This window comes from Orbicella franksi, chromosome 10 (assembly GCF_964199315.1).
Source record: "Orbicella franksi chromosome 10, jaOrbFran1.1, whole genome shotgun sequence".
NCBI lineage: Eukaryota > Metazoa > Cnidaria > Anthozoa > Scleractinia > Merulinidae > Orbicella > Orbicella franksi.
The window spans coordinates 28006232-28021064 of record NC_138154.1 but is presented as its reverse complement, the minus strand read 5'-3'; the positions used below and the strand labels follow the sequence as shown (position 1 = coordinate 28021064).

The 14833-nt window shown below is 38.8% G+C and overlaps 1 protein-coding gene across 2 annotated transcripts in view; it reads right to left on the bottom strand.

Annotated features, from left to right (window-relative positions):
* Positions 1 to 823: 823 nt before the first annotated feature.
* The window catches only part of LOC145499610 (prolyl 3-hydroxylase 1-like), a 17588-nt gene continuing 3578 nt past the window's right edge, over positions 824 to 14833 (bottom strand). The window contains exons 2-11 of one of the 2 annotated variants that reach the window (XM_081479141.1): positions 14743 to 14833; positions 13630 to 13766; positions 12675 to 12827; positions 11380 to 11496; positions 10550 to 10657; positions 6430 to 6537; positions 5754 to 5904; positions 5227 to 5353; positions 4009 to 4081; positions 824 to 3186 (exon numbers count right to left, since the gene is read on the bottom strand). The exon at positions 14743 to 14833 is cut by the window's right edge and continues 357 nt beyond it. In XM_081479141.1, coding sequence (XP_081335267.1) covers positions 2941 to 3186; positions 4009 to 4081; positions 5227 to 5353; positions 5754 to 5904; positions 6430 to 6537; positions 10550 to 10657; positions 11380 to 11496; positions 12675 to 12827; positions 13630 to 13766; positions 14743 to 14833 — 1311 coding nt within the window. In that variant the 3' untranslated portion in view covers positions 824 to 2940. Of the gene's footprint in view, positions 3187 to 4008; positions 4082 to 5226; positions 5354 to 5753; positions 5905 to 6429; positions 6541 to 10549; positions 10658 to 11379; positions 11497 to 12674; positions 12828 to 13629; positions 13767 to 14742 lie in introns of both variants that reach the window. The other variant, XM_081479140.1, reaches the window with a different exon arrangement.

Below are 14833 nucleotides of genomic sequence, written 5' to 3'. Positions count from 1 at the left end.
TATACATATACATATACATATACATATACATATACATATACATATACATATACATATACATATACATATACATATACATATACATATACATATACATATACATATACATATACATATACATATACATATACATATACATATACATATATATATATATTTTTTTTTTTTTTTTTTTTTTTTTTTTTTACGGTGTTTATTTATGGTGCATTTCTCCTTTGCGTGGGACCTCCTCGGATTTTTTTTCTGTTTGGATTCATTGAAGAACGCCGTCTGATTATTGACTTCAATTGGAGCCCAGGAAGCATAGGCCCGGTCGTCCACACTACACCGGAGCAATTTAAAAACTCAACAATCGCCGGTCGTTTTATATTTTTGTACATTTCATAGCCGTCCTCTGCAAGACAACAACGCAAAATCTCCGTAATGCGTGATTTAATAGAAAAATTCAGTGTGATGCGTGATTGGTGCCCCACCTTTGTCACCCTCAACGGGATGTCCTATGAGAGTTTTTTAATGTACACAAGTAAAATTCATAGCACCTACTAGGAAAGTGTTTTGCTGCATCAAAATATTTCATGGAGATTTCTGTGCGTCAAACAATAGAGCATACAATAATATCAATGAAAAAATCTCGAGTAAAGCATGCACTCAGTGGTAATCATGTAATGTTATTTTCTAAAAAATGTATGGGTCTTTCAAATGAAATTCATTGAATAGTTTTCATGAAGTTGACTCTTGAAGTCTTTTGTGATATCACTAAAAACCCCAATGAAACACTGTACATCTGTTTTCGGGAGCTTGAAATTTGTCGCTCCGTTTTAAATGCACAACGTGTCTTATTCTTAGTTTACGGAGCCAAGGCCTGCCAACTGAAGGTGTCGGTGCTCGTTAACCAAGATAGGCACGCAAGGCGTGGTCGGACGGTTTGGTGACAACATTGGTACTGTACTACGATGGGAAGAAAATTTTGTGAAGACCACAAATTTCTAAGGAAACATCTTTTCCGTCCGTGCACACCGTCTCGTCTCCTCCCCCCCGCCGCCCGGCCCCGGAGTCCCTGAAAAAAGGCTTTGAAGTTTTACAGAGAGATATAATGACAAAATCCAATCTAAGATTTCTTTTCCAAAGATTTAAAATGTTTACAATTGCCCAACTTTCCACAACGGTCACGGCTACTTTTGTAACTCCATTACACATTTAACCACCTCTTAACGACCAGTTCGCCATAACAGAAGGTCAAAAACCACCTCTTCAATTTTATTTCCACTTACGCCAGAAATAGGCGACAAAAAAGCGCCACTCATTTTAAGAACCGAGCACGCCCAGGGCTGCGTGGTTAATAAGTTTGGCGTAAAACGAAAACGGCACCAAAACTGGCGAAAGGAAAGACACCACTACAGGGTAAAAACATTCTGACTAAAAGATTTCAAATTTCATGAGAATGGCAATATTGAAACTTTGTCCTATTACAATTAATATTTGATGTATTACAATGCACTTCAATCGAGAAGCGAGAGCAACACAACTTTCTGGAAACAAGGTTGCTATTTGTTTTATTGGCCCAGCTTTATTTTTAATTACTTTTACGCATATAAATCTACTTTATAATTTAAGGTTAATGATTTGTAAATGGATAATTTTATAAATCGTGTTTTCTTTATGTTGCTGGAAGCTCCCCAGTAAGTCGCAATACTTAGTCCCTCGCTAGTGGCAATCGTCCCAGTCCCCGCTTAAATGACGTCCAGAATCCGATCCTGATGACGTAGACTACAGAGACCCGTATGTTGTGTCTGATTGCTTTTCACTTGGAAGGCGATCCAAAGTTCTCGCTTTGGTTCATAGTCTGTTTCAAAACATTTAAAGACGTTTGTGACTCTACAAATGTCTGTAAATTTGATGTTATCAAAGAAAATATAAAAATGTCTATTACTGTCTCCTACAAATACTAAATTTCCGTCTGGCAATTTTTAATTTTAGTCTTCCAACGATTTATCGCTTATTTTATACTCTGAGAAATATTCATTTCGCATATAATTTTATCCTTGATAATTTTGGCGTAGTTTTGTTCGCCAAAAAATTTATTAAAATTAATTAAATCCCGAATTGACTTTTAAAAAGTAAAAAATATCTAATAATTAAAAGATACTATTGGTATTTTTTGGCACTAGGAAGTGTTGGAAGGTGCCATAAGCAAAGTGACGAGTCACGGCCTTCTATAATTGCCGCCCTCTCTTGCTCCGGTAAAATTGGACAACCAACGAACTGTAGAGATACTATGTTGCCATCAAGGTAATTTGTTTTCCACGACTGACCCCCGGAAGTGTAACAGCTCTCTTAAGCTTGTAATTCTATTTGTCATCATAGTGTAACAGCTGTTATTGCTGTGGGCTAGGGGGGGGGCATTGTTTCTGTTGTTTGTTCTATTGTTTTCTTAACGGTTATCGAACCATACATGTGAGATCTTACGAGAGCTGCCACCCAACCACAACAGACGACATCTGATCTACCGGTCTGGAGGTTGCAGCCTGCGAAGAGAAGAAAAACATGGCAAAGGAGGCCATTTGCTCATTTCCCGCTTTTTACTTCCTCTTCATCCTATGCCCACTATAACCACTATGAAAACTGTTGCAACACGACCAAGTCGACAATGACCATAGCATTACATTAACTTCCTAAAATATAATAACAAAGTTCCTTCCAGCAAGGATTTTTAAACATCTGAAGTACAATTAAAAAGACCGTCGGGGGAACAACTAACAGTTGACAGCGAAACTCCGACTCGTTTTCGAAACATCTATTGCTCAGCAACAACATCGGAATACTCGTGAGTACTCGCCCTATATTTTGATTGGATAAAAAGATTCGGACACGCTCGAGTAGTTCAACGAAGATTTGCCAAAAACCGAACTTGTTCCACCGAGTAAAGAAAGAAAGCCTTTGCTAAAGTTCAACGTGAGAAGCGACTTCTGGTGTAAAAAGTGGTGATTTCTCCAACCGCTTGAGTTCCTTGGCCTTTTGCAGAGTTTTCCAGGCAACCTTTCGTTGTTGCTCGTCATGTTTTTGTCTTAAAGTGAACCATAACGCCAGAGCACATCTGCGTCCCCCCAATACGCCAGCTACACCGTGAAGATTCTCCAGTCCAGCTGAGAAAGCCACGGCTCGTCCGCATTCTGGTTTCACTTTAGCCTGCGAATCAAAAACATGATATTCAAGAATTAATCGGGATTTACAAAAGCAGTAACCACGCAGAAGGCCAGTTTATAAAAGGAGAAACTTAAAGAGGAATTGTTCAGTGACCGCCAAATTTGGAGACGTAGTAGATCTACTAAAAAAACCAACCGTGTCAAAGAATTTGAAATTTTCATTACTTTCACGGTCATCGGGTGACATTGCTCCGGTTATTTTGACAGCCTTCGACGTATACGGTCAAAATTGGAGGTTGCATGTACACATATTTTACCAGGACCTCTACTGAAGGGAAGTATCGGGCAATTACAGGAAGTATATGTGTACAAATTTATATCTCTTATTCATTCATCTATTCATTTATTTTCTTTTTTATTTGAGTGTCCACAATTAGTTATTGAAGCTAAATAATCCGACAATTAAATAAAGTTCGTTCCTTCGTTCGTTCGTTAGTCCGTCCCTCCGTCCGTCCGTCCGTCCGTCCGTCCGCTCGCTCGTTCGTTCGTTCGCTCGCTCGCTCGCTCGTTCGTTCGCTCGCTCGTTCGTTCGCTCGTTCGTTCGTTCGCTCGTTCGTTCGCTCGTTCGTTCGTTCGTTCGCTCGTTCGTTCGCTTGCTCGCTCGTTCGTTCGTTCGCTCGATCGTTCGCTCGCTCGTTCGCTCGCTCGTTCGTTCGTTCGTTCGTTCGTTCGTTCGTTCGTTCGTTCGCTCGTTCGTTCGTTCCCTCCTTCCGTCGTGCGGGCGTGCATTCGTTCGTTCATTCATTCAAGGTCAATTGTAAACTTTGTGAAGCTTCATTCAATTGTTGAGTACATTGAACTATACCTGAATTGAGTCATCAGGGTTAGCAAACAGGAATTCTCCTCCTTTGAAATCACCATTCAGATATAGCAGAGCACTACAAAGAAACAATACACCATTCAGATATAGCAGAGCACTAAAAAGGAACCATACAATGACGGATGTCAGCAGATCGTCTCTACCAACAATATCAACACATTCCTCAAAGAGTTACATAACACTTTCTATATTATCCTAATCAAACTTTGTTAGAAAACGAGCGAGCGCGATTGCAAAGCATCTTAGGCCCGGTTCATACGTAGCATTTCTGCCGTGTCGAATTCAATTCAACGAATTAAATTTGACAGAAATTCGACGTCTGAATCGGCTGCCGCATTTCTGCCGCACGTCCGACTGGTCTCGTCGCATTATCCGACAGAAATGCGACACCGATTCAAACGTCGAATTTCTGCCGTGTCGAATCTAATTCATACATTATGTTAATGTATTGAGCATGCGTGAATTTGATCCCGTCAAAGAGAAAGAAGAAACTTGGCTATTCTCGACCCAATGCAACCTAAAAATATTGTAAAACAAACTGCTGCATTGTCAGCCTTCTCCTTCTCATTCCACTGGCGGACAATTTTTCGCAAAAATTAGAGTCCTTCGTCCCTCAGTGTCTCCGTTCGCCATATTGAATACTCTGCGTTTAAAACATTTTCCGCTGACCGACATACCCGACAGTATTAATTCTGAATTAAATTCGACACAAGTGCGACGTATGAATCGACAGTCGCATTTCTGCCGCACTTAATTGAATTGAATTCGACACGGCAGAAATGCGCCTTAGATACAAAAGGTGATGGAAATCAGGTTTTAAAGACACTGGGGGATGTTTCAAATTCTTTTAACAAAATTAAGGTAAAAATTACAGTATTTTTTTCTATATTAGCACGGTAGAAAGCTTACTAAACTGCAATCTATAGCTATTTTTTCCGATGAAACGCTAACTTAGCGCTAAAAAATATTTGCTAAACGAAAGTTAGCGCGCTCATTTTTCATGAAAGGTCAAACTCAGGTACATGTATATTGGCTGATAACAGAGTCTGTGAACCAATCCGAGAGTTAGAAATGTTTCATCCGAGGCTTAGAATTTAATAAAACTCACTATTCACATTTTCTCTACTACTGATAGGTTGCGAGGCCTGGCAGTACATCGAAACCTCGAGCTCGTACCATGATCAATAAACAGTCTGACAATACCTGAAGTCTCTCCACGTGTAAGCTGGTGACCTCTTTGGGCAAGTGCCCAGTCCATCAATGTTCAGTATACAGTTGTCCGAGTGAATTGGGTGGCTCAAGTGGAAACCTGGGTCAGGTCCATTGGGATCTGAAGTAAGATAAATTAACCTAGTGAAATGCTGGGTTCAGATATTTCGAACCACCTGAGAGAACGGAAATTGGTTCGCAAAGTCAGAAGGGTCGAAAAACCGAGAGTAAATTTCTCCCAAATTTTGGCCACGAGAACACACTATTCAGTACTTCGAGTAATCGGGAGGTTTGATTTCACTGTGTTAGTGAGACTACTCTGCCGGACAGTCTTGTCATTCTCGTTCTGATGGTAATCTTTTCCATTAGCCAATCGGAAATCAGGTTCATTTGGGAGGGAGAACTCAAAATAGCGAAGCCAAACGTCATTAAGAAGTCTTATCCTGCAGTTAAGTAAAGTGCATTTCAAAATGAGCTTGGTCAGTCACAGATGATCGATTGAAGATTTACGTCTCACTTACCAAGGAGCGAGGTTCTACACACTAAGTGAGAATAAGAGAAGTACAGCGGTGTGTCCAGTTGAAAGTAATCTTCAGTAAACTGTCTGACTTTATCACTCAAGTTGAAGTAAAGTTCCGCTTCTTCTATTGGTACTTTCTTGTTTAGAGCCGCCTGGTTGGGTAAAAGATCAAAGAGTTTAGAAGACTACAATTCTGTCACAAAAATATAACCATGACAGCATTCAGACATAAAAAAGTAAAATAAATATAGAAATTAATCATTTATCCCCAGAAATTCAGCTTTTTATGTCTCAATGACTTATTACAATAAAGCAATAAATATGACACTAACAAAAGCGATTTTCTGCTTTTTCATACTTGTCATAACCAGTTTAATGACCGTTAATTAAAGCATTTTTTATTGATGGCGAACGAAATCTACGTTGCTTTGATTGGTTAAAAACGTTCGCGACACCTATTCAACTAATCAAAATACAAACCAGATGCAGTTGGTCGAATGCGTTTTCCCGCGCTTAGAGGAAATTATGTTCCTTTGCAACGAGTCGTCATTTGCTCACTGTGGTTTCAAAGACTATTCCTCGTAACACGAGAACTTGCACCTGAGTTGCATATGGGTTCAAAGGTTCAACACATGCCTAGGGCGAACAGAACATAGTATTTCTGCGTCCATGCATACCTCTGAAGCAGTCAGGATGTTGACGCCAGAAAATGTTTCTTTCTCAGTAAAAGAAAATGGCTTTTCCCTGGAGTTTCTGTCATCATATCCATCTCCAAGTTTTGCAGTCTTCTGGAACAGACCAAAGAGATCAAGACCCAAATGTATAGCATGACATGACCCTCGCTGGTAAACTGAACCAATCCTCCATAGAAAAAGAGATGGGGGCTGTACATTTTATTACAACCCTCCATAATACAGCCCATTTAGGTAAACATACTTTTGCAAATTTGTTCCTGTACTACGACATTGTGTATGCTAGGTTGAAGTTATTAGAACTTTTCTATACGTTTTTATGAGCATTGTTAAGGTTCACTTTTGGTACAAATTACAGGTAGAATAAATGTGCCAGTCGCCATCTTTTTTTCCACGGAGGATTCGTTTCACGGCAGAATTTACAGATGATCGAATCAATTTCGCACTCATGAAGCTAACTCACGAATTGCAATAGACCTTTTTCGACTGGGGGGTTTGTTGCCCCATTTCAGACCATGTGATGATACTCTTGAGAATTTTTCAAATTTTCAAATAGTCACGTGCATATGAATAAATATCTTTAAGATGGATAAAAGAACAATTCTCTAGAGAATATCACGCGGTCTGCATTGGAAAACAAACCGCCCAAGCGAAAAAGGTCTATTTACGAAAGAGCTGTGATTTCATATGCTATCACTGACATTCTTAAAATCCAATTGCCCATAATTCCCTCTGTTTGTTCCCAAATTTTGCATAAACTATTGTTGTGAAATGCTCTTGGGAATATGCAGACCTCCCAAGTGCAAAATTTGGGAGGGGGGAGGGGCAAACAGAGTGAATTATGGGCAACTGGAAAATAGAGAATAGAAGATCTTAATAGGTCATTTCCGAGTTACCTTGTGCCTCGGTTTCAAAACGAGTCCTTGTGCAAAACCTTTCTTATGAAAATGGGTTTGATTTGCATGAAAATGAACCTGTAGGGGGAAGCCATTTCCATATGAATGGTTTCGCAGAAAGACTATTTTTGACAGAGAGGCAAAAAGCAACTCGGAAATCGCCTATTAAAACCCCCTCTAGAAAGCCCTAGTTCCCAAGATATTCTTGCCCTAGCTTGGTCACGTGTTATGGGTGAACAAACCACGTGATACAGAGAAGTCACTGCACTTCCGTGTGAAAAAAAAAGTGGACTCACGAATGTTAGTTTGGAAAGGGTGAAAGAAATACAGGGCGAAGAGGATGTACATGTAAGCTTATTAAAATCGTGAAACGTGGGAACTTTGAGATGCGCTCTAAAGGCACTACTCCTGGGATTGCACGTTAAAGGTCTAAATTAAGAGTACAATTTTCGAGTTTATCGTGATTTTCACAAAGCTTTATGGGTTTATGGCAGAAATTGAATTTCTTAAAGGATACATTTAGTGTTTATTTTACAGACGAATCAATATCTGCGTATAGAATAAAATTTCTTTAGGTGTGAATGAAAGGTTTGAGAGGGAAAGTATCTTTAATATAATTTATTATAATAATTTAAAATAGGTATTTAGCAATTGCATATCACAAAATTACAACCAAACAATTTGGTTCTTGTTACAAATGTTACAAGCTTAATTTGCTCAGAGCCTTATGTTTGAATGAACTTTTGAGGATTTAGTTTAATTTTTTTTTAAAAAAATGGATTTAACATGGATTTGTTTGTTTAAACCTCAATTAGTTCTAATTATCCTACATTTCTTGTTGACGTTTAACTGGGCTTTTATTCAATCACTGTGAGCCATCCTCAGAGACCCAGAGGCAGTTAGTGAGATCAGGGGAAAATTGGCAAAAAAAAAAAAAAAAAAAAAATGGAGAGAAAGCTCCTCAATTTCTCTCCAACTTTTCTCCACCTATTTTTCCCTACCGCTTTGACTTTTTCTTGCCTTATTTAACTCCCCTGGGTCTTTGAGGATCACTGTTAACCAAACGAAATAATTTAATACACAAAATTATTTGTTAGGTATCTTGTCTTTCACTTGAGAAGCACTTTTTATTTATCTGCCTTCATTATTTTACCATTTAGGAGGGTCATGTCTTTATTTTTAATTAATTTATCTTATTACAAGCTGGCAACATTCAGTTGAAATAATGACGGCACTTTACAGATGAAAATACCTGCAGTTTGAGAAAAAATTCTTGTACCTACGATTCTTTAAATATTTAGTGAGGAAGTCACAATAACCCTAGCTGGACTTCATGCATGCCCTCTATCCAGATTGAATTTATTTAGAATTTGGTTATCTTGGTTTTTCAGTCAAATATCATGCATGTACGTCTTCTTGAGAATGAACTGAGCTTATCAGGAGAGATGCCCTGTTTCTCTGGATAGATTCTATTTCATGGTCATTTTCTACATCATGCCAATGTTGATTTGGTAGTATAGTAATTATAGAGCTGTAACCAGGATAGGACATATTTAAAGGTGGTGAAAAACGGTCTCTGGTTAAAAAAATTAAAACAAAAGCTTTCAGCTATCAGTCTATAGACTTAAAAGGATGAAAATGTTGGTGCACAAATGGAAATAATTTCCATTCACGTGCCAAAATTTTCATTTGTTAAAGGTTATAGACTGATAGCCGAAAGCTTAATATGTTTTTAATCTTTTTAACCAGAGAACGTATTCCACTACTTTCAAGTTGCCTCTTCTTTGTTTGAAACAGTCTGATCTGGTGTTTGCTTGGGTGACCTGACAACCAAAGGGATTTAATCTGAAAGCACTCTCACTACAATCAAATGGAAGTTGCCAGCTTGTAATTTACATTTATCACCGCTTACGATTAAAATTTAAAAGCTGGCAGGAAATCTGTGTTGACACTAAAGCAAAACAAATTATAAACACAATCAAGGTTAAAGCTAACATATCATCTCCTGCAAAACAACTGTGCATGTTACAACAATTTTAAGATAACAACTCTTTTTAAGTAAACCTTCTTACAAATTCAGTTCTGTTTGCCATTATTTTTTATAATGCAGCATCAATAAGTATAATTACAATTTCATTTATTTTACGGCATAGGTACAAGTATGCATGTCATGTATTGTAGGTAAAAAGTATATTAAGTGAATTCCATGCCTGTGAAAGATGTAAGGGAAGGCTTAGTCTGCACACAGGCCACGTGGCCCATCAGGCTAGAGCTTATCCCAGTTTCTGTAGCATGAAGAGACTAGGAGTATTTCTACTTCCCCCCTGGATGGGATGCTAGTCCATCACAGATTTACCCCAGCATTAAATTCCCTGGCACCCATTTATACATCTGGGTGGACGGAGGCACTGTGAGAATAGTGTCTTGCCCAAGAACAAAACCAATGTCCCCGGTCAGGGCTCGAACCTGAACCGCTTGATCTGGAGTCAAGCACACTAACCATGAGGCCAGCACACCTCCCACAAAGAAGTACAACACTGTAATTTTTCATAAGATCATTTACCATAATGATTCGATTTAGCACCCTTTTTCCAGTAAGCACCCCCTTTCGAATAAGCACACCCCCCCCCCTTTGAATGTGCCCCTATTTGAATATGCGCCCCTATTCTAATAATTATTATAACATTACAGTGTCATCAGAGTACGTATCAACGGAGGATCTTTCTTAATTGCTCACATGTGTAATGCCGCATTACAAAAATAGTGGTCTTCGTCTGAGGTTTCCTACTATTATGTGCATGTGAATGCATAATTCCTTCAAATGAATGATCTCTTCTTCAAGTTTTGTTTTGAACATTCAGTTGTTTCTCAAAAAAGAAATAAGCACCCTGTCTTGAATAAGCATCCCATCTCAAATAAGCGCCCTGCCTTAAGGTACCAAAAGTAAATAAGTGCCCTGGGTAATAAATCGAATCATTATGGTAATTACTGATAGTTGTCAAAATTCATTAGTCACTCCTGTCTGATTAGAATCAACTGCACAGCAGATACCATGCAAACTGTAGCAAAAGGCTTAAAGACATGAAAGATCATCTCAGTGATGTATGCAACTTAGGTAGTTGCAAACAAATTCAGGCTTGAACATTCCATAGAGGTTAAATAACAGAAGCGTAGATATTTTATATAAGCAGCTAAAACAAACTGCATACCTCAGCTAGTTTTATCAACATCTTACACTGCTCTTCTGTTGCCATTCCCTCAACAGCAACCCTCAAAGTCCCATTCAAGTCTTTGTCAGTCAACAAAATCCTTGATCCCTGTTTAAATTGACACCTTGCTAATTATGGACACACTACAAAAGAGACACCTTGGTGCACAAAGGGCAGGTAAACCATTGGTCGTTCAAGAGCACACACGTGCAATTATTATTACAGCCATTTTAGTCCCTTAAAACAAGTTGGTAAACAGAGGAGAACCCTGCCTTACAACAATCTTGTTACTACTACTACATGAACACTCATTATCGCAGCTCCTTTTTGAACTAAAAAAGTCATCATTTTCTTATCTGAATACTCAAGAGTTGATATGATCACTACAGTACATGTAGCTCCACCTTTTGGAGTCCCCTGCCTTTATTTAAACATTTTTTGTTATACAGTAATTTACCAAGATATATGGGTAATTTCAATATATTTCTAACTTGACTTTGAGGCTTGATGGAATAAAACGAAAGAAATTAATTATCCATCCCTTGATGTTGATGTGATTTGTTTTGTTCCCCTAAGCCTCAGAACCATGAAAATGGCCTAAAAAGGTACTGTAAAAATCTTGTGATACAGTTCAAGTGTGTTCATTACAGTACAAGCAGGAGTTGATGACTTGCAAGTAAATAATAGACAAGTATGATAAACCAACCAAATATGTTCCATAATGATTATACAATGTATTGGTTACATCAAATTGGACTCATGCTGTACTAACAAACCTTGCCACATCAATTGATCAAACTTTGCCAAATAATTCAAATAATTACATGTACCTTGTATTGATCAAGGTTAACAACATCTTGTGGGTTTTCCACCAGTGGCTCTTTCTTGAGAGGTCCTAAACCCCAGAGCTTCTCAATGGTGTAGTCCTCTTCACCTTCCACCAGGTCCTAAAACAGACAGAGAAAAAACTCTATTACACTCACTGCATGATTTCAATTCTATACCATTGACCAGTATGACCAATGTTGCAAAATGGAACAACATTTTCCAATCAAACCAGGGCCAACCGAGAAGAATCGCTCTATTCCCTTCCTCAGATCCCTTACCTATGTGAACATCTACCGAAAAGTAGTAAGGCAATGAGCTGGCTTGTCAAAATAGTTCTACCAGCTGGTCCAACCAGCTGGTCCGATGAGTCAAAGCGGACCTCCTTCAAAGTTTCATTAGAACCCTTAACTGGCTGCCAGCTAGCGTAGGTAAAATGCACAATGAGGACCGTAGGTAAAATGCACAATGAGGGTAAAACTACATGCATGTACTGCAGACAACAGACTTAACTGAATCCTGTTACAGTGTACCATTTCCATCATTGAGAGCTAACTGTGAGCAGGTTAACCAGAGAGTCATTTAGGCTAACCTGAGTGATGTTGAGGTTAACAACTGCCTTGTGAAGTGGACGTTGGGTGCCTAAGGCACCCAGGAGCTTCCACTATTGGCAGCCAGCCTCGAGGATGAAGACTGCTCCAATGTCTGGCAAATCCTGGCAACCCAGCCATGAGCCCCCATGGGGAAGGGAGAAAGCGGGCACCCATCAAACTGATAAAACAGTGGAAAGAGAAGGGGGGGCAAGGGAGGCAAAACAACCTCTGAGCAGAGTCCCCGTGACTCCGACGTGACTCAGACACTCAAGGAAAGTGCTGACCATGTAAAACTACTTGAACGCCTTGTGGCCCAAGTACAAATGGAATCTTGGTGCACGCACAGATCTAAATGCGACTGACCGCAAAGGCACAACTTGCGCTCCTTGTTGTTAACTCCGTTAAATTGCATTTAACTGCATCTAAACCAGAGTGATATTGAGCCTAACCGAAGTGATATTCAAACTAACTGGAGTGGAGACTCATTGTGATTAGCCTGAATCTGTCAGCACTCAATAATGGAAATATTAAGATACATAATTATGTACACTTAAAAGTCTGTAGTCTGCAGTCTGCATTTTACCCCTGATCTGCAGTATGCAGTCTGCTTTTTACCCCTGGTTTGCAGTCTGCAGTCCACAGTCTGCGTTTTACACTGACCAATCACCAATACATGCAGCTAATAACACATGTAACTAATCTCTTACCTCAACATTAACTTGCTGTTCAATTGGCTCATCGCCCTTCCCATCATGAAACCATGTGTCACTATCATCAAAATCTGCCTCTTCCATGTAAACATTGGCCATCTGCAACAACTTCCTTTCTATTGTAGTTTCCTTGAAATACTGAATTGCTGCCTGAAATTATTGGGTCCAAACAGGAGAATTGTTAAATTTATCTGAAGAAGTCAGAGGTTAATAAAGAACTGTAGCTTGGCAACTAACTACAGTCTACACCTGTACTGTGTATATTGAGTCTCTCCACAACCCTGTCTAACAATCAACATTCTCTTTTCATACACTGTAGAATTTTATTTATTAAGTAAATAAACAATATTTAGAGAGGCAACAACATCAGCCTTAGCTGGTTTTCATGCGGGTAGTCTATCCTGGTTGAATTGGAATTTGGAGATGTTGGTTATTGTGGAGGGGCAAAACTGGAGTACCTGAAGAAAAGCCATCAGAGCAAAGCAAGAACCAACAACAAACTAAACCCACATATGGTACCAAGTCAGAATCAAACCTGGGCCACATTGGTGGGAGCTGGCAAGCACTCCGACCACTGCGCCATCACTGTGCCATCCTTGCTCCCCTATTCCAACATTCCCTGAAATTGCTACATTATCGTTTCCTCCTCTGGATGCATATCATAAAAAGGTCTCTTCATTTGTTTTTCCTTCCTAAACACCACTGATTTATATGGCATTGTACAAGTATATTTTCAATGCAACATGTACTTAGAAAATTCAAAATATTCTAGGCTATTGACCATGCACTCAATGTTTAATTTGTACAATGTACCTAATGTTTGTTTGCTGGTGCTTGACTTAAAATACATCATTGAAGAAAAACTCTCTGGCAACTAATCAAAACTTAATTAAACACAGTCTATACATGTAAGTTAAAACATACTAGTCCATGAATTTAATTCCCATATTACCTTTCTAGCTGTTATCTTCACACTTTGATGCCCCAGCTCCTGTTTAAAGTACCTCAAGTTGTCAATCATTGTATCGTCGTCAGGATCTAACAACAGATAGGTTGTAGCACATCCAGCAGCTTCCCATAGCCTTCCCTCTGTCATTTGCAAAGGGAAAAAAATACATGTAGTATCAAATTATTAACATCAATAACCATCAATGGCCATGATTGTATTGTAAATATCTTCATTTCAATTGTCGTTTGCCATTGAAATTAACTTAATTGTAACTACAGCAACCTCTCATAAGCAGTCACCCTTGGCAGAATTAACTGGCTAAATTGCATGGGGATGGCTGTCTTGGGAAGGTTCCAAACAGATCGAGCCAGGGCTGTGCTCTAGAAGCATGCAGGTGCCACAGGCGACTAACTTTTGAATTTGGGTGAATGGAAAAACTTACTTTAATTTTTCATATTTATAAGCTTCAGTGCTGGGCACTCAGGATTTCATGGTTATGAACCTTGGGCTTCTCATAATTTTTCCTAGACCACAGCCTTGAGAGCATTCCAATAAGAGGGGTAACAAATGGTAAAAACCAAGACTCTGGAAGACTGCAAGCTAAGACCACACGACCCTTACTTCATAATGCAAGGTTCTGATACAGAAAGAAAGTCCAAAAATGAGACCTCTTGACCGATCACAAAGTATTCTGAGATTTCAAGATTACATGTAGATCAAAAGTTTCCAAGACTCATGATTTCCTAGGTGCCATGGATTCACCAACTGCAACAACAGTAGGGTATCTACATGTGTATGATTGGTGCACGGTTGGGACAAATATTATACGTCATTGTAGGGATGCGGCCAGAACAAACTCACAGCCATTAGTGGAAGTTCAACCGTATAAATTATTAATATATAATTTCCATCACAAATTAAATTTAAGAGTTTCCTCTTTTAAATCCTGAACTGTTCAGAATATTCATGACATTGACACTCTCACAAAAGAATCTTGCTTGATACTACATGTATCAATTCTATGATCCTTTTCTCCTGTAAGGTCAAATTTATGATTTTATTTACTCCTCAACACATAAATCCAAAATCAAATAAAATTACTGGTTATTGACTGACCTTTAAAGTAAGCCATCTGAAGATAGTTATAATGTCTTGCAAGATAATTCCTCACATAAATCCCCTTGACTCTCCGCAGTTTATCAGGGCA